Source organism: Heliangelus exortis, chromosome 6 (genome assembly GCF_036169615.1).
Source record: "Heliangelus exortis chromosome 6, bHelExo1.hap1, whole genome shotgun sequence".
In the NCBI taxonomy this organism is placed as follows: Eukaryota; Metazoa; Chordata; class Aves; order Apodiformes; family Trochilidae; genus Heliangelus; species Heliangelus exortis.
The window spans coordinates 534,084-552,701 of record NC_092427.1 but is presented as its reverse complement, the minus strand read 5'-3'; the positions used below and the strand labels follow the sequence as shown (position 1 = coordinate 552,701).

The window sequence follows — 18,618 nt, the reverse complement described above, 5'->3', positions numbered from 1 at the left end:
CTTCCAGAGAAAATGGCAGTTTATTGACCAAAGCATTAAAAAAAAAATCCATTGGATGTGCCCGTGCTGGGTCTGGCCGCAGGAGGCTGCCCCCTGGGAGCCTCTGCCTCTGGCAGAGCAGTGTCAGAGCTCCGCTAGGAATTGATTGTTTATTGAAAAACCCTTCTTGGAGTAACGGGAGGCAAAGGGGAGTCAATAAGCTGCCCCGGGGGTGAGTTAAACTGGGGGCTGTGAAAGAAGTGAGGAGCAGGCTTGCAGCTCCAGGCAGGGAAAAAAAGGGGGTGCAGAGCATCACTGTGTGTTTGCACATGTGTGGTGCATGGGGGGCTGCAGGGTGCCCAGACCTGGCTTGGGACCAACATCCCAGGCTGCACAGGGGGGTCAGGCTCTGCACCCCAAAATTCTCTCTGAACTAGCTGTTGTGGGAATTTTTTTTTCTTGCTGTGAAACCTTTTATCTCCAAAAGCCATCGGCAGGTTTTTGAAGGGACAGATTTGACAGGAGAATAAGTTCTGCTGTGACAGAGATCTGGGGTCTGTGACACCAGCGTGTCCCAGGCTGGGTTTCTTCCCCTGTTTCGATTAGGATGTTCCCACTGCAGGGAGCTGCCAAGATGCTGACTGGCCCAGCAGATTTTCCCAGTTGGCTCCCATTCCAGCTGTCTTCCCGATTTTCTCCCCTCCTTCAGCACAGCTAGCCTGCAGTCACCATCAGGAAAGTGACACAGATGTTGTTTGTGCAGTCATCTTTGATCAGAGCATGGATTTCATCAAATCCTGCTTGCTGACATTCAGCCCCTGTCACCGAGCAGGCACCACATGGTCTCATGTCACGGTCACATCCCATTGCCAGGCTTGTCACTCGCAGGCTGCTCCCTGCCTGGGTAAATGCTCACTTCCACCTCAGTGTCCTTTGCTCAGGCACTGCCTGCCCCGGGGGCTCAGGCTCTGCTGTTGTACCCATGGTGAGATGCCTCCAGACTGGACCACTCTACCAGAAACAAGAGCATTTTTTCCCCAGCACACTCTGCAGATGTGGGGGGCACAGGCCAGCCTGTCCCTGCTGCCACCGCCGTGTGTCCCCTCCCCAGCAGGACACAGCCACAAGCCACCCGCCCCTGTCACCACCTCCACCGGTGGTACCTGGGCGTGCATCCCACCTCGGGGTGTTAGGGGGTTTGGTTCCTGCAGTGCCAGCAGCAGGGAACAGGCACAGCCTGACCAAGGAAGAGCAAATGTCCCCTGTGACGAGAGGGACACGGCGCAGCATGCTCTGCTCCCACCAGTGAGGACCCTGAACTGAACTGCCCACAGCTGGAGGCCCTGTTTGGTTTGGTTAAAAAAAAAATGTTTTAAAAGAAGGGAATAAATGATCTTCCTCCTTTCTTCCTCTGAGCCCCGTGTGTTGACAGTTTCTGACCAACCTTGACCCTCCTCCAAGGTTACTGGGAGCCTGGGTGAGCCCCAGCTCCCTGCCCAGGAACTGCACACCCAGCATCTCAGCCCTGCTACCCCAAAGAATAGCTGAACGTTAAATATACAACAAAAGGAGAAGAAAGCCCCACCTGGGCAGTGCAGAGCCCCGGGGCTGTGTCTCCCAGCAGCACTTTGGCACCCACAGCCATGTGGTGTCACCCCGAGGGGACCCGCGGCGCGGGGCAGCTGGCAGCAGGCAAACAAACCCACAGTATCAGTTCATACAAGCAAAGCTCTCAACTTCCACCAGCCAGGGAGCAAACAAACAATGTCTGAATGGCACAATGAGGGCTGTGTCCGGGCAGTACAATACAGAACTGACATTTATTATTTTCATGTTGCCAATAAATAATTGCCTTTATGTAGAACAAGAAAAGTCGAAGCGATGTTCAGTGCTGCTGGAGATGTAAAACTAATCCTTAAAAAAAACCCTTGTGGCAGACCCAGGCCACAGCAGCTGGAGTCAGAGCCTAGTTTCATCCTTACCTCCTCTCCCTTTGTCAGCTGCTCTCAACTTTCCCAGATGCTTTCTGGGATGACATTTGCAAAGCTTAGTCCCAACTCAAGACAAATCTGTCTGTAAAAAGAGTTAAAAGAAAAACTGCATCAACAACACTGTATTTACAACAAAGCCTTTTTTAAAAATGGAGAAAAGTGTTCAGAAAAACAAATTGTGCATGAAACTGACCTGCTTTGGGGGGAAAAAAAAAAAAAAAAAAAAAAAAAAAAAAAAGACAGCTTTAAGATTTTGCACCTGAACTCATCTGCCAGGCTTGTGCCATGCCGGGTGCCTCCGCTGCCCTCCAGCTCTGACTGTGACACTGGAGATGGCACCAGGACCTGGTGCCACATCCTGAGAGGGTCCTCAATGCCCTCTCCTCATTGCTCATCCCTGCACAGCTGCCCACAAATGCCAACCCCCATAAAAGCCCTGGCTTTTATTGCTCACACTGCCCCAGGCAGTGTCCCTGCCAGCTCATGACCAGCAGGGCTGACAGCATGGGGTCACCTGGTGCCAGCAGCCCCAGCCCCTTCAAGACATCCTATTGTTTGAATATGATCACAAAAGTTGGATAGAAAAATGTGAGGATAAATTTTAAGCCAAGTAGCATTATCTTTAGCAAACTGATTATTTATTCTCCTGTGCTACGGGTGCCTCTGCCCGCTGCCAAAGCAAAGGTGTTAAATCTCCACAGTGAATTACGAAATCATACAAAACCAGGGAAGAAAGCAGTGCCCCCGTGCTGTGTGAAGAGACACGTCTTGGAGAGAGGGGACAAAAAAAGAAAAACAAAACCAGAGTGAAGGCTGGGCTGATGACACCCTTGTGCAGCTCAGTTCATAAGTGCATCATGGACTCGAACTCGTCGATCCGCTGTTTGGTGTTTCCTTTCCTGATCCTCCTGTAGGAGATTGTGTTGTATCGGGAGTAGCTGTGTCTGGAGATATCATTTTTTTTCCCCAGGCTGGGCAGCTCCCCGGGTTTCTCGGGCTGGGTGTCACAGCCTGGGCTGGTGGGGGAAGATGCCTCCTTGCTGCTGTCTTGCTGCTTTAGGTGGGGCGCCTCGCTGTTCTCCTTCTTCATTTCGATCACCTGAACTTCATCCTCTTCGGTGTCCTCCTCCTCCTCCTCATCATCATCCTCTGCCTCCTCCTGGGCATCCCCTGTGCTGTCAGACGTGGGGGTCCCGGCTGCCCCTGGCTCTGGCTGCCCACTGCCCACAGCCCTGCCCAGCCCTGCAGCAACACAGAGGGATGGATGAGGATGGGGACAGCACCCATCCTGCCTGCCCTGTACCAGCTCCTGCCACCAGCCCCAGCCCTAGACACCAAGTAATTTATTTAGAAAGGCTCCCAGCATCCCAAACTCTTTCCTTAGGGACGCCTGCCTGAGGGGCTCCAGGAAAGCAGGGGAGGGACTTTGGACAGGGGCATGGAGGGATGGGACAAGGAGGGGGAGTTTCCAGCTGGTGGGTGGGTGAGTCTTGATAAGCTTTTGGATCCCTCCAACCCAAATCCATTTTGGGACTCTCTGATTCAGCTGCCTTGGTGGTTTTCACTGCCCATCCCTTTTTGCACCCCCTTCCCTACAGAACCCTCCCACTGCCCTTGGGTACCAGGAGAGGGGACACTGGTGCCAGGGGCCCAGCCCACGGAGAGGCACCGTGCCTCCTGCACCCACAGCTCTGCTCCTGCCCTCCCCACCACAGCTGGAGAACACCCCATGGCAGAACCCTGCACAGCACCTTTCCCAGACACTTTCCCAGGGCTCCCTGCCTGTGTCCTGGGGCTCAAACCTCCTCACTCTGGAGCTGCTGACCCTGCCATGGGACCACAGGGTCTCATCTCCTCGGGGCTGGGGTACAGCAGGACCTGGCAGAGCCCTCCTGTGACCTGTCCCTCCATCAGAGGTGGCCAACCAGGCTGAGATGGCCATCTCCTCTGTGTCCTGCTGCCTTCAATGATGCTTCAGTATCCAACAAATGGCCTATTCAACATTTTGCCTGTGGGGTCCTGAGTATTAATTAGAGTAAATTGGTTGGGCACTAAAAAGCTGCCTGCAATTTAGAGATAAAGTGCTTGTGGCTGGGGTGGGGGGGAGCAGGGGGCTGTGCGAGATCGTTTAATAGGTTTTATTGTGCACTCATAAAGCAACACAGCTGGAATATGGATGTCAGCTCTAAGTGGGAAAGCCTCCAGCATGATTCACCTCCTTGCAGCCTCTGCACCTGCTATGAAATATTATTTTGCCCATGACAAAGGTTCATTTTTTTTCTCCCTTTACAGTTTCTGTTCATAAGGCATGGCCCATACATCTTTTAGAGCTACGTTCACCAGCACCAGCTTTGCCAGTGCCACAATGGCTACTCTGAGTTGTTAATTTGCTCTTCTCCAAGGAGGGGTCTCATATTTATGGGGCAGCTGACATATAGAAAATACCAACTTGCTGCATCCTGGTGGTGTGTAAATGGCAGGAGGGGTCCAGCACCACAGCAGCAGGGTGCTGGGGAGAGGGGCAGAGCTGCCAGCTCTTCACCAGACTGGGAACATCATCCCCCTAACTGGAGGGAACATCACTAGCCTACAGCTCAGCCATCCCTTGTCCAAAACCAGCCAGGCAAAAGCCTGTGGGAGGGCAGTGACACAACAAGCAAAAGCCCACCCATGGAGAGACATAGCTTCCCCCTTTAGTAATAATAAAATATTCCTGCTTTAGGGAGGAGGGGCTGCATTTTACACAGCTTAATTGAATATTTTTGTCTGTGTGTGCATATATTCACCACATTTTAACTTGCCCATGGTAAGGGGCACACACAAACCTCAGGAAGAAAAATACCAGTTGTGTTTGCTAAGAGGTGGCATCTCTGCTGCTGAGAAATGAGCCACTGCTCTCCAGAATATATGGGTCTGACTGAGTTAAAAAAAACTAATAATAACCAGCCCTCGAGGGCTACTCATCACCATGCTCTGGGGAAACCTCACATCACACAGCATCATCCATTACCTCCCTCCGATTCCTGTCCGTCGGTCCCCGTGTCCTGGGCAGCAGCTGGCCCTGGCTGTAGTGTCCCATCGCTTCCCTCTGGCTTTTCTTTAGGAAATACAAAGCACAAGGAATGGGCAATCGAGCAGTTAGTGAGGGTAACCAGGTTGCAGCCTGGCAGCAGATTTTTCAGAGCAGACTGAGCTCTCGTTTCTTTACTCAGACACTTTCCATCGGGTCCTCTGTAACCACTGGTTCTAATTTGTCCCTAAACTCTGAATTACTCTGAGCTACTGTTAGAACTACCAGAGGCTGGAAACTCTCCCTAATGTCACAGTCCCTCCTGCTGTTCCTAAGGCCACACACAAAACAGAGCTCTGCTTCCCAAGCACCCACACAAAGGCAGCCTTGCACGTTACCTTCACGTTGCTTCTCGGCAACAAAATCGCCACGTGTTACGTCCTCTGCCAACGAATTTCTATTTTCCTCCTGATTTTCTTTTCCAGGTTGAGGCTCAGGGCTGGTTTCTGCATTCACATAAGGCACCGTCTCAACAGATTTTGTTATTTCATCGATGACACCAACGACCTGGTGCGGGCCCTTCTCCGGGGGGATGCTCCCGTTGCACTCGGGCATGGTGGATCCTGCTGGGACTTCTTCTGTCATGCTGTGTGCCCTGCCCACCAGCCAGGCTGTGCTCAGCAGGCCCTCGGTCCTGCACCCCGGGGTGGGGAGCGCCGCTCCTCACCCCCCTGCCCCCAGATCCTGCTCCCCTGCTCGGTCACGGCGTCTCCCCTGCAGCCGAGCGGGTCCCTGGTGGCACCATCAGATGTGCCAAGGGCTTGCCTGCCGGCTCTGGCCACGGGGTGACCCAATCAGCACCTCGCTTGTTGCTGGGGCTCGGCCCGTTGCATAATTAAATTCACCATTTTAATTTACATAAACAAACAATCTGAGGCAAGGAAGCTTTTGTGCTGGCGTGGAGAGCGGGTCTTTCAGCATGTCAGCCCCGCGGTAACAAACAGGGATGTTGTCCCCGGGGCACAATGGCTCTTTGTGTCCCTGCCTGCTCACAGGGACACCGATTGTTCCTGCCCCTAATCCCCAGAGGGTGACCACCTTCCCCAGCACCCTGCCACCTAACCCGCTTAACATTCCCCGTGGGTTCGTGTGCCATGAACCTCCCTGTGCTGCCGGGCAGACAATGGGCACATTCTGCACTTGTCAGGGAACCGAGGGGCTGGGTGGGAAGGCCCATGCTCTGTGCTACACAGCTTCCACCCAGACACACAGGGTCCACGTCCTGGTGGAGACAAGCATCTGCACATCCCAGCACCCCAGCGTCCCAGCGTCCCAGCATCCCAACCTCCCAGCATTCCAGCACCGCAGCAATCCAACATCCCAGCACCCCAACATCCAAACATCCCAGCATCCCAACATCCCAACCTCCCAGCATTCCAGCACCGCAGCAATCCAACATCCCAGCACCCCAACATCCAAACATCCCAGCAGCCCAGAAGGAAGGGAGCTGGAAGGGACCTCTGGAGCTTGTTTAGCCCAGCCAGCCCCCCTCTAAAGCAGCTCACCAAGAGCAGGTTTCTTGGTGAAAGGCATCTCCAGGGCTTGGCCCTCAGGGAGCAGAGCTGGAAGATGAAACCCAGAGCACAAATCAGATCCACTGAGAGGTGACAGGTGACAAGTTCCCTGAGGCCAAGCCTGTCCCTCATGGGACATCCCCAGCACAACATCCTCCTGCAAGAGCAGCAGTAGAAACTCTCTTTAAAGAAGCATAAAAGACGATACAATTAGCACTTCCATCAGTAATTATTAGCCAGACCTAGAGTGAAGAGGAGCAACAGGGGAGGGTTTTACAGAAGGAAGCAGGAGGCTCACCCAAGCAGCCCCTCAGCACTTTCTGACCATAGCTGAACTCATCTAAACCCTGGAGCCCAAAGCCAGGTTTATGTAAGAATATAATCTCCTGCTGTGAATGACTTCTTGTGCCCACACAATACAACATTTTTGACATCTTTGGGCTTTAGGATTTGGAGATTCTCTTGTTGAATTCAGACCTTAATTAGAAATAGACCCAAAGCCTTTCTACTGGTTTTGTTCACCTGTGAACTTGCATCATTAAAAGTAAAAACTTTTCATCGATGTTATGAAAATGAATTTGGTTTAAAATTATTTATAAAATCAACCTTTTGCTGGGAAAGGATGGTGAAAGACAAACAGATCGTGAGGTTGGAAAGCAAGCTGACACCACTCAGCTGCAGGTGCCCTCAGGAGGAGAGGCTGGTGCCCATCCCAGGCTGATGGCTGGCGAGGGCAAGGTCACCTTCTGCTCTTGCCAAGTTATCCCCCAGATAATCCAAAGGGACCCTTCAGGTGATTCCCCGTTTGACAGCTCCTGTCCCCAGGGTTTCTCTTGGTGTAGAGGTGAGGGGCAAACGCCCATCCAGGCTTCACATTATCAGCCCCCCAAACCTGGGGAGCCCTGCTGAGCTGTGCCTGCTCCCATGGGGACAGGGATGGGGGGCAGGACCACCTCCCCGCCCGCCTGATTTCTTGGTTCCAAAACCACACTGAAACATATTCAGACAATTCCTGGTGCCACCTATTGGTTGCACGACCGATTCCCGACAACTCACATTCTCCCAGGCTGGTGGAGCACGGTTTGCACTAATCCAACATGAGCCGCTTCCAGCGGGACCTCTGCAGTAGGAAACCCCGGTTAGAGCTGTCCTGAAACTGCACCTGGGATGCCAGAGACACTGAGGCACAGCAGGGATGTGGAAGTCGGTGAGGTGGATCATGAGAGCCACAGCGGTCCAGAGTCGCTGCAGAAAGAGGGAGTGGTGGCCGTGGCAGGTCCTGCTTGCAGGGATTTGCAGGAGCAGGATCCGTGCCAGAGGGATGGCAGTGAGAACACGCTACTGACAAGCCATGGGCACTTGTAGAACCATCCCAATTTGGACAGAGTTGTGTTTTCAAAAGCTGCTGCTTTCCTGCTGGCAAGCCCTGGGCAAGGAGCCCGGAGGGATGGCTGGTGAGAGGAGAGCAGCTCCCGTGTGCTCAAAGGTATTTTCCTGCACAGGTTGTTCTCCCCAGGCTGTCCCTAGGGCCATCTGTCACCTCCAGATCACCCCGGGGACTGAGCCTGGGAGCCGCTGGGATGCTGCAGCGTCCTCGGGGGGATTTTAGCAGGCGGAATTCAGAGCTGAGCTGGGAAAAAAGGAGAGGTGGTTGGGAGTTCCTCTCACTTCAGGCAGCAGGGCACAGAGGGGCAAAACCACCTCTCAAGGATGGGAAAACATTGCGTTTGCACAAACCTGGGTGGTCTGGTTTCTGCCTCTTGAAGCTCTTAGGAAAAGAGAAAGTCTGGAAGGAGCTGAGGCTGGGGCTGCTGCCAGGAGCAGAGCAGCCCCCGGCAGCTCCGGACACCGCCAGCCCTGTCCCCAGCGGTGCCACCAGCCCGGCAGTGCCGATGGCAGCAGAGCCACCGCAGCCAGATGGCTTTACTCGAGCTCCTGGGAGCACAGCCCGGCACAGCCACGGCTTTATGCAGACAGCAGTGCCAGGCAGGGGTGTGCAGCACCAGAAGACATCCTCAGCTGTATCCATGTCCTCGCCTGGCAGGGGCAGGCAGGGCAGGCTCAGCCACCCACAATCACGACGTTTCATGGTTTTCTGTTCAGCGCTCGGAGAGCTGTGTGCCCCCAGCTGCTGCACAGCAGAGCCTCTGAAGGAGCTGCACCAGAAAGGAAATGTGGGGTGAGAAAGCAGCAGAGCGGGGCTGAGGGGGAGAGGCAGCAGCACAGCCATCCCTGGGGAGTGCACAGAGAAGTGATGGGTGAAGGAACCACTGAGTACAACGGAACAAAGCAACAAGAAAAGGTGACCCCCGGGCCATGAGGCAACCAAGCAAACCCTTCAGTGATCCTAGAGGTCCAGAGCCCTCACTGGGAGCCCCAGCCTGCGAACAACAGCATCCCCCAGAGCATCACCCACCCTCCTCCTGCCCCGGCACAGGGACAGCCCCGGGCCACCCTCTGCAAGCAGAAAGGACACATTAGGAGAGCCCTCAGGTCTCCCCTTCCCTGGGGCACGCTGGTCCCCACCCCACAGCACCCGCCTGTAGCCCACATCCTGGTTTTGACACAGCTCTGAACGTCTCACGTCCTCTGGTAGCAACCAGAGCATGCTCTCACCCCCACTGGAGGAGCATCGTTTATTTGGGGGTTGGTTTGTTTTGTTTTAAGGCCTGTCTTAAACTTGTCCAGGCTCAGCCAGCCTCTCCAAACTAAAAGCAAGCACCTGTCTCCCAAGGTATGTCAAATCAACTTTCTGTGCCACAAGGAATCACTGCTTTGGATCACAAAACTGCATTAATTTCCACCAGAGACACAGTAGAGTCTATGCAGTGTTTAAAATACCTTCCCCCCCCCTACAAAACGCGGTAGAGGATGATGGGCTGTGGCCAAGTCACCCTGTCCAGCCCCACCTCTGCCACTGTCCTGACTGCAAAATCTGACTGAGTTTAAGGCCCCTTTCTGAGTGCTGGAGCTCTTTGTTCTCTTTGGAACACGAAGACAATCCTCACCAGATCTGTGTCCACAGTCACTGCTGGACACCCATGTATCTGCCCTTAACTCCAGCTTGTCCAGATGAAAATAATTGAGTGTTGTGCTCAGCAGCGTGGCCCACACATCATTCCCACGTGCAAATCCCTGGTGAGCTGGTCTCCTGACCACCCTTCAGCTCTCCTGGACACTTGCTGCAGTAACATCTACTCAATCCATTTAAGAGACATGATGGACACTGGCACAGATCCTACTGGCTTAGCAACAGTCATTAATTAGAAAAGTATTGGGAACAGGTTGTTTTTATTTGGGTTTTCATCTCTGAGGGAAGCTACTGCATTGAGTCTGAGGTTTCTGAGAAGAACAGGAAATCCTGCAGCAGCAGCAGCAGCACCTGAGTGGTAAACAACTATCTGCCCCCATCTATGAGTCACATCAGGTCTTTCAGTTACACTGAAAATTCTTCCTTTTGGATTTGAAAAACACAACTGGGTCACTTGGGATGAAGGAACAGCCTAATTCTGCATTGCCTGAGAAGAAATCAAAGCTTTTTTTCCTTCACATTCAAGTCCATAAGTACCAAATCACTCATGTCAGCTACCAAGTTCATCTCACTGCCTGGAGAGGTGAACAGGCAATGACCCTCCTGCCAAGGGGATCTTCTGCCACCCCTGGGGCCACAGAGGTCCCCAGCACAGACCTCTGAGGGGGTCCCCAGGGTGTCACCTGCCATCACCAGCTTCCCCTGTGCTGGCTCAGGGCTGGGGGGGTCCTCAGGAGGGTCCTTTCTGCTCCAGACCCCCTGGGATAAGGCACATCTGGCAAGACATGGGATAACGGCTACCAGCAGAGATGGTCTCAGGGACATGGGTTAATGGTTGGACTGGAGGATCTTAAAGGTCCCTTCTGAACAATCTCAACAATTCTGTGATTCCATGGCCAGATCACAGCTGATACACCAGGTTATTGCAGGCTTATATGGTGGCTGGCCAGAATGCAGAAGTGCTCTCAGTAGAAGCACTTGCTTTATTAAAGACCTTTGGAAGATAGTGACTTTGGTAACAGGAAATAAATAGCTAAAAAGTCAGTTTGCATTCAATTAAAAATTGTTATTAGCAATGAAGTATGCTGGGGAAGTTCTGCAAATGTTCTTCACGTTTCAGAGTCAGTCATTTTTCACGTTAATGAGGAGGTCCACAGTGTGCTCTGATTAAAAATTAAAATAATTTAAAAACCCAGAGTATTTTAAATGCCATCAGTCCTGTCGTAAGGTTGTTTGAGGAGAGGAAAAGTGCAGTGCCACCACGTTTCACTCACCACGTGCTCTCGGAGAGCTGCTGCCTTCGGTACCAGAGGGTGGTGGCAGAGCCCGACAGCAAGGACAACGCGTGCAATGTCACACCCGACTTTCCTCCTCTTCCAGTGCCTGCTGGAGGCCCGGGATGAATTTCAACAGATGCTTTCGCACGCTGGATCTCCTGCTTTTCCGCGGGAGGGTCCCAAAACTGCTGGTGCAGCTGCCGCCTTCCCAGAGCGAGGACCCGGACCCGCTGCTGATGCTGCGGTTCCTCCGCAGGCAGGAGCGCACCGAGGCACCGTCCCCCTCCCCGGGGAAGACGCAGTCGTCCTCCAGGCTGGACTGGCAGCTCAGGCCCTCCCCGGCCCAGTCCTCGAAGGCACCGCTCTGGTAGCAGCTGTCCTCACTGCCCAGCGTGATGGAGCTGAGCCGGCTGCGGGAGCTGCTGCTGCTGGAGATGCGGGACTGCACCCGCAGGGGCCCCGGGGGGCTGCAGCCCTCCAGCAAGCCGGGCTCCTCCAGCTCCAGCGCGTCCTGAATAGCTGTATCCTTCACCTCCCCTGGAAACAACAGCCCAAGAGGAGTCCGTGTCACAGCTGAGGGATGGCGAGCGGGACACTCGTGCCCTGGTGGCACAGAGAGGGTCGTGCCCAGGATCCCCACGCAGGAGCAGCCCCTTCCCCTCCCTCTGTGAACCGGCCCCGGGCGCTGTCCACCCCTGCCTCCCCCCTCGTGCAGACTCAAAGCTGGGCAACTCATAAAAACCCCAACCAGACAAACCCCTCCCCTGATCAGCCCGAAATAAAAACGGGAAAAAAACCTTTGCGACCCCCACCCACTGCTGCCCAGGCAAAAGAGCCTGCGGGAGGGAGCCCAGCAGCAGCCCGGTTCGTTAATCCCGGGAGAAAAATCTTTCCCAGGGCCAGCCCTGTGCCTGCATTAACGGAGGGGGGAAGAAAGGAAATGAAAACGAGAGTAAAGAATTAGGTTTTTGTGCTGGGGCAGCGCTGCGGTCCCTCCCGCACCTACCGTGCAGCAAGTGCCGCTCCCGCAGGAGCAGCGAGCGCAGCTCCCCCCGCCGCTGCTGCAGCCTGTGCTGGGGGCAGAGAGAGGGAAAGAGGGGGGTTCCGTCAGGCACGGGATGTCACAGGAGCCCGGGACACCGCTGCCGACACCGGCACGCTGGGGAAGCACCGCAGGATGCGCGGATGGGCTCTCCTTAGCGAGTCGGTTTCCCTGGAGTTTAGCAAAGGTCTGAGCCCACCCACCCACCGCGGGGGCTGCTGCAGGGACCACCAGAGATGCCTCAGGGGTCGGGCCCCCCACCCCGGCTGCTCCCACCCCCAGGAGCCCTCCCCACCCACCCCTTCAGAGAACAGGGAATGGGGAGCACTGGCACCAGGTTGATCGCACCCAGATTAATTTTAATGCACTTTTTAAGTGCCATACCCGTGTGCAGAGGGTCTTGGCATGGAGCTGCCTTGAGGAAAAGCCCCTCACTGCAGGTGCTGGGGTCCCAGCAGTGGCGAGCCCTGGCCCTTGCAGTGCCCATGCCCCTCCAACACCCCCTGCCCTGCCAGCAGCAGCTCCACAGCAGCCCCCCTGTGGGACAGAGGATTAACAAATTAACCATGTTACCTTCAGCAGCTGCAGTTTGGTCTCCAGCTCCATTTTCCGCAGGAACATGGCCCCATTGATGGTCTCTAACCTGTGGAGGACCAGTCATGTTGGCACCCAAGGGGAGAGGTTGGCACCCCTGGGATCTGGGGGGGCACAGCCACCACCATCACAAGACACTTCCCAGGTTTCCAGCAGGGAGACTGTTCATCTAAAACCCATTTGAGGGGGTATTGCCTACCTTAAATAGTTCCCTGAAGACTTTATCAAGTTGACAATTTGCTTGTGACAAAAGCCATCAGTGCTGACCCCGTTGATGCTGGTGAGGATATCACCTGGCAGAGACACATGGGTGAGGGGGGAATGAGCACCTGAAGCCACCCACTCTGCAGTAAAACTCAGCCAGAGAAAAGCAAAACAAGGCCACCCACAGCAGGGCCAGCCCTGAGGAGTTACCCATTTGAAGGCCAGAGAGATGGGCAGGACTTTCTTCTTGAACTTTGCAGACACAAGTACAGACCTCCAGGCAGTAATCATTTTGGTGTGGAAATCTCAGAGTCTGTCAGTACCAAAGGGACAGTGTTAGTGGTTGGAAAGCCAGGCAAACAGTTTAAAAACAGTCTTTTTACACACTTTTAACATGAGAAGGCTGTGGTGAGCAGGGTACATTGTCACACAAGTGAGGACTTTGTTCTTGGTTTGCACATGAAGTAATTCTGAGCACAAATCCCTCATGTGATCAGCAGTGCTGACATGGCTTCAGAAAAGTGCAGAAGTAGGTGGTGCCACCTGACCAGACCCTGTGATGACAGGAAATGTCTTCTTGGGTATGTGCAAATATCAGCATTGAGACACCTCTTCCTACCAAAATGTAAGACTGAAGCTGAATTTCCTGTGGCAGCCACATCTGAGCCAGATACCAGAAGCAGTGAGAGGCCCCCAGGTTTCTCAATCAGTGAGGAACACATCAGGATGGAGCCCAGATGAGGTCAGAGCTTATCTGTCCCAGTCACACCAGTGACATGATTCAGCCAGCAGCAGACCCACTGGAAAATCTGTCCCTAAACTACGAGGGCCAAGTGAAACATAAGGGACATGCTGCTGCAGGTCACACGTTCTGATCTCTTTGTTTTGGTTTGTTTGTTTATTTTATCTGTTTCATAGTGATAGGTCTCACCTACCGACCTGAAAGTCACAGCTTAAGTGACACAAGCTGGATGAGCAGGATGGGCTCTGTCACACCTCATCCCCAGCATCCCCATCAAAGCCATTGACATCTCCAGGTGGCCTCAAGAGCAACACTCCAACCAGCAGGGTGGGCTTCCCTCTCAGCTACCTTCCTGTGCTCATGGACCACAGAAAATGGCTGGAGTAGATGATGACCCCCTGGTTTTGGAGGGGTCACCTGGCTTTTAGGTGAGAGGAGAGATGTGCTACCAGAGAACTTGCTCTGCAGACATCTGGGCATGTTGAGAGCTTCAGGCCACCCATCTCACCCCCAGGCTCTGCTCTGCAAGTGAGAAGTGGAAGAAGCAGAAAAACCACAGGAGAAGCTCTGGAGTTCTGCCATCACTGCAGTTCTCATGAGCTCCCTGCAGATGGTAGACTTCAAGTTTCACATCATCTTGTTCTGGTTTGCCTAAATTCAACATATAGTGATGAAATCTCAGCTTCTGAATAGTGGCTTTTCCTCAGGATCAGAAGGATGCTGCCCTGCCACAGCCTGGACTTTCTAGTCAAGTGCTCAAACTGCATGTATGTTCAAGAGAGAAAAAATGCCAAGAACAATTATTTTTAATCAGAATGTCACATATAATGAAAATATGCCTTGACAATTTGTATAAAAGCCCAGTAATTGACTCAATTATCCTCCATTCTGAAAGCTCTCCACTGTTGATGAGCTGAACGCTTCCCTGCTCATTAGTCACAGAGCCAACTCTGAAGCAGTTCAGCTTTCCCTAGTATGCTAATTTCACTGAAAATCCCGTTTTCCCATCACGCAGGGACAGAGGGGCAGCCCCTGGCAGACACCCTGTGTCACAGCACAGGGGACAGAGGGGTGAGCAGGGGTCTGGGGACAGAGCCCCGTGGCACAGTCACAGCCCCCACTGCCACAGATGTTCCTGGGGTTATTTGGTGTTTATAGCAAGGTCCTGAGCAGACCTGCTGACCCAGGAGTTACCTTTCTCACAAAAATCTGCAGAACAAACATCTCCCATTAGCAAGACTTTGCTCACAGCAAGATTCTGGCTTTCCTCTGATGATTTACTGACATCTACATCTAACAGAATTCCTTTCTGTGTCAATCAGACCCCAAAAAGTCACACTTAACAGCTGATTATTAAAAAACTTACCAATAGCATACACCTACCTCAGAAACATGTATGTCTGTATAAGTGAAAGGAGGCAGCAACATGCTGGTTCAAGGTATCCTATGGAGAGTTTTTTGATCTCTTTTCTTTTATATGAAAATATTCCCCTTTACAGTTCTCCCCAAAAATATTGACTTTTGGGGGGTAAAAACTGCCACTGCTTCATATCTGGACTTGTATGAGCTTTCTCCTACATTCAATGCTCTAACTTGAGAGAAGGCCAGAAGTTCTCAGCTGTGACCTTCCCTATGAAAACAATCCTTGGAAGCACATCCTATTTCCATATCATTACCAAAGCTCTCTGAACTTCACAAGGAACAGATATCTTTCTCTGCTCCGTGCTGCCTTAACCTGGTTTTGAGGACTTCAGAGGTTGTGCCATACTTTATTTTTAAAGGTCATTTAAACCTTACCTGGATTTCAAACCCAAATGCCTCTTTGTCTTCTTTTAATATGGCCACGAGGCGTCTGCAAGAAGAGCACAGAGATGAATGCCCCGGGTGCATGCTGATTCTCACCACCTTAGCAGTGTCCCCATCCTTCCTCCCTCTCCTCAGAGGTGGCACTTGCTCTGTCCTTGCTCCAGCTCAGTGTCCCAGTGTCACCCGCCCGTCCCAGGCGTTGGTGCCACCTTCAGCCTCACACCTTACCCCACCAGGGCTGCTCCATGGGAAGATTCCCAGGAGACAGGCTTTATGCAGGAAGCATCAGTGACCATAGGAGAACCTCTTCATACCTCTGTGGCCTGGAGGGGTCACCCAAGGAGCTGGACCTGGCTACGGCAAGCTGCAACCACAAGTTGGAGAGGCAAAGGGTCAGGAGCACCACCGGGCTTTGGGGTGCACCAGGTGTGCTGTGCTGGGGCAGAGCCCAGCCAGTCCCATCAAAACACTCCACAGTCTGGATGGACACAGCTCAGGGCAGGTGCTTTCTGTCAGCAGGGCAGGACAAAGGACAGGAAAGCCGGGCACTGCCCTGAGGTGAGTGCAGGATGAACACCCGGGCAGCAAGAGAAGGGAAGAGCCCCCCGGCCTCCAGCCCCCCGGCCCCCCAGCACCTCCCAAGTCCCCAGCACCTCCCAAGTCCGCACCCCCCCAGCCCCGAGCCCCCCGGTCCCCCAAGCCCCCAGCCCCAGCCCCCATACCTGCCTGCGCCCGCGGGGCAGCGTCACCATCCCGGCCAGGACCTGGATCCTGGCACCATCCATGGGGACACCCGGCTGTCCCCCGGCCCCGACACGGTCCTGCTGGCCCGGGCACCGCAGAGCCCTGTCAGGGGAGGGTCCGGACAGGCGGGGCTGGGGCTGGGGCTGGGGACAGGAAGGGCCCCACGTGGGCTGCGGTTTTGGTGCGCGGTACCCAGAGCTCTCCCGGCACAGCACCAGGGGCTCGGCGTGTGCTGTGCTCATGGGAGAGTTAAGAATTAGGGTTGGCATTTAAAGAAATCTCCTTAATTTTTTGCATTCTTGCACACAACAATCCCCGCTGAACAGCTCTCTGCTCTCGGCAGCAATTTGTCCTCAAAGCACCGCTTGCTTCAGCTGGATTCCAGCTTGCTCAGCATCCCCCGCCCTGCTCAGGTTCCCTCTTGGCAAGGAGGGGAAGAGCAGGGCGGGGGTCGGGCTGTGGCTGGGGCAGCACCCACAGGAAAGTGTTTCAGTAAGGGATTGCGAAAGCAGCAGGATGAGGTTTTTAAATGAGCATCATTTGAAAAAAGAAACCTGTTCTCCTCTTAACTGGAAAAAAGTCCTGTCTGGGGCTGCAGAGCACTACGGTTCACACCACGACCTCAGCAGAAACATGGGGTTTATAGAACTGGGAGCCTGGTGGGACGGGCAGTTTGACTGACAGATAAATAAAATTTGACTCCCAGCACAGGAGGTTTTTGTTTGCTACTTTTTCATGGCTAATTTAATAACATTTCTAACACAGTAAGTTCATTTTCCTTCCCCTCTTGGCCCAGCCCAGCTGGGTGTCAGGGCCCCAGGGAGGAGCTGAGCTGCCTCCCCCCTCCCCAGCCCAACCAGCTGGGGTCCCAGGGCCCTCAATGGGGTCCAGGGGGAGCAGTGACCCTGCTCACAGTTTGTGTCTCTCCCACCTTCTCCATTGTGCTTGCTCACATAACAAAAACAAAACAAACAAAACTTATTTAAAAAATAAGTTGTTTAAAAAGCAATGTGCAGCAGGAAAAAAATCCCCTCTTTCCTAAGAAAAGCAAGCTGCATCTCAGGTGGCCTCTGCTGCAGCTCACTGGGTAATGTGGGACAGCAGTGACTCAAAACCTCTTCTCCTTTTCCTGCTCACAGTCACCCTGCCAAGTGCCTTCGAAAACAAACAAAGTGCATTTCAGTTCCTCAGGCAACCCTCTTTTACGTGTCTGAAACCCAGTGACTCATCTCCAAACAAGCTGAGAGGAGAAACAAATTAAAACTCCCTCCAACAGCAGGGAGGGGTGATGCTATGGCCCTGTCCCAGCTCTGCACCTCTGACACCCCCTCCCCACCCATCCCAGACCTGCTGCTGTCTCTCTGGCCAGACCCAGAGCTGCAGGGAGCCAAATGGGAGCACAAGTCAGACCCTGCTGCCCTGGCTGGCTGCTCACCCGTGTCCCAGGAGATCACAAAGGATGCTCCTCCACACAGGAGCCCGGCAGCACTGCCAGATGGTGTTTATCTTGCACTTCAAACCTCTCTAGCACCCTGCTGGCAGGCCAGTGATGTGGCTGTGAACACACCAGCCTCTCACCCCTTGGATCTCCTCCAACATGCCCGTGGTGCCAGCACAGCCTGGGCACACACATGGTGCTGATCCCTCCATGCTGATGGACACCAGCTTGGGGAGGGCTGAAGAGCAGAGAGAACACATCCTGAGGGGTCTCCTTTCCTCCTACCAGTTTCTGTGGAGGAAAAGCAGAAAATCCTCATCTTCCATCTTCAGCCCTCTCAGAGCTGCTCCTTTGCTCCTCCACAGGCATCTAGTCCTCAGTTGATCCCCATCTCTGTCCCCCCCACCCCAAATCTCCCAGCTCCTTCACAGGCATCCCATTTCTCAGCAGTATCTCCAGTCCTGGTGTCCCTTCACGTCAGATGTCCCTGTGAGCTGGTCTGACCTGAGTAACTCCTCACGGAGCATGGTGATACAGACTCATTTTATGAGGGGGTATAAACCCTCCCTGAGGCTGTGCTGAAACCTGCTGTGTGGTTTCAAACAGTCTCTCTGTATTTTTTTAGTAGGGATTTGTATTATCACACCTTAACACTCAGACAGCCCACACCAGCTGCTTTAAGCACCTAGTCCTTGGTCCTCCCAGCTTTTCCATTTGAGGGGCAGGTGGTGACCCATGCACTGACTCAGGATACAGCTTTGGGTACTCAGATGAGCATCACCCCACAGCTGCTGATCACCCTGTGCTCACCCTGGCATTAAGGATAGCAGTATCAAAAGTAAATTCTCTAATATTAAAAGGACTGGACCTTAAAAAACAGTGCCTTGCTCCCATCTCCAGAGGAAGGCCAGCCCTCAGACCACAAGGAACTGACCTGTGAATTCAGCTCAAGGCAGGATAGACACAGCCAGGCAACACCAGCTCTGGAGCTCAGCGAGGAGTCTCAGCCTTACACAGAGCTCAGCACCCGTGGCTCAGCAAGGCTGAGGGTTTGAGCTCACCTGAACCAACTCTGAAGTGCACACAAAGTGCTGGGAAGCTTTCCTGGGAGCAAAGCCCCCCACCTCCAAAGCAGCCCCCCTGCTCAGGGAGATGCCAGCAGGGTTTCTGCCACACTCACATCACC

The 18,618-nt window shown here is 53.6% G+C and overlaps 2 protein-coding genes across 5 annotated transcripts; both read right to left on the bottom strand.

Annotated features, from left to right (window-relative positions):
- Positions 1-1,780: 1,780 nt before the first annotated feature.
- On the bottom strand, positions 1,781-6,334 carry ERMN (ermin). Of its 2 annotated transcripts, XM_071746318.1 has the most exons (3): positions 5,379-6,334; positions 4,981-5,067; positions 1,781-3,212 (listed from the first exon to the last, which is right to left on the bottom strand). In XM_071746318.1, exons 1-3 carry the CDS (start codon positions 5,623-5,625, stop codon positions 2,815-2,817), a joined length of 732 nt encoding a protein of 243 aa, XP_071602419.1. In that variant the 5' UTR covers positions 5,626-6,334; the 3' UTR covers positions 1,781-2,814. The 2 variants fall into 2 exon arrangements, with proteins under 2 accessions (XP_071602419.1, XP_071602420.1); XM_071746319.1 differs by lacking the exon at positions 4,981-5,067.
- Positions 6,335-9,828: 3,494 nt separating this feature from the next.
- CYTIP (cytohesin 1 interacting protein) lies at positions 9,829-16,965 on the bottom strand. Of its 3 annotated transcripts, none has more exons than XR_011726423.1 (9): positions 15,973-16,965; positions 15,565-15,614; positions 15,242-15,296; positions 12,913-13,015; positions 12,698-12,791; positions 12,478-12,547; positions 11,869-11,935; positions 10,860-11,399; positions 9,829-10,748 (listed from the first exon to the last, which is right to left on the bottom strand). XR_011726423.1 is itself a non-coding variant. In XM_071746317.1 (8 exons), exons 1-8 carry the CDS (start codon positions 16,261-16,263, stop codon positions 10,939-10,941), a joined length of 1,191 nt encoding a protein of 396 aa, XP_071602418.1. In that variant the 5' UTR covers positions 16,264-16,965; the 3' UTR covers positions 9,829-10,938. The 3 variants fall into 3 exon arrangements, 1 of the variants encoding a protein (XP_071602418.1); XR_011726424.1 differs by having other exon boundaries at positions 9,829-10,008; XM_071746317.1 differs by having other exon boundaries at positions 9,829-11,399.
- Between the last annotated feature and the right edge of the window lie 1,653 nt (positions 16,966-18,618).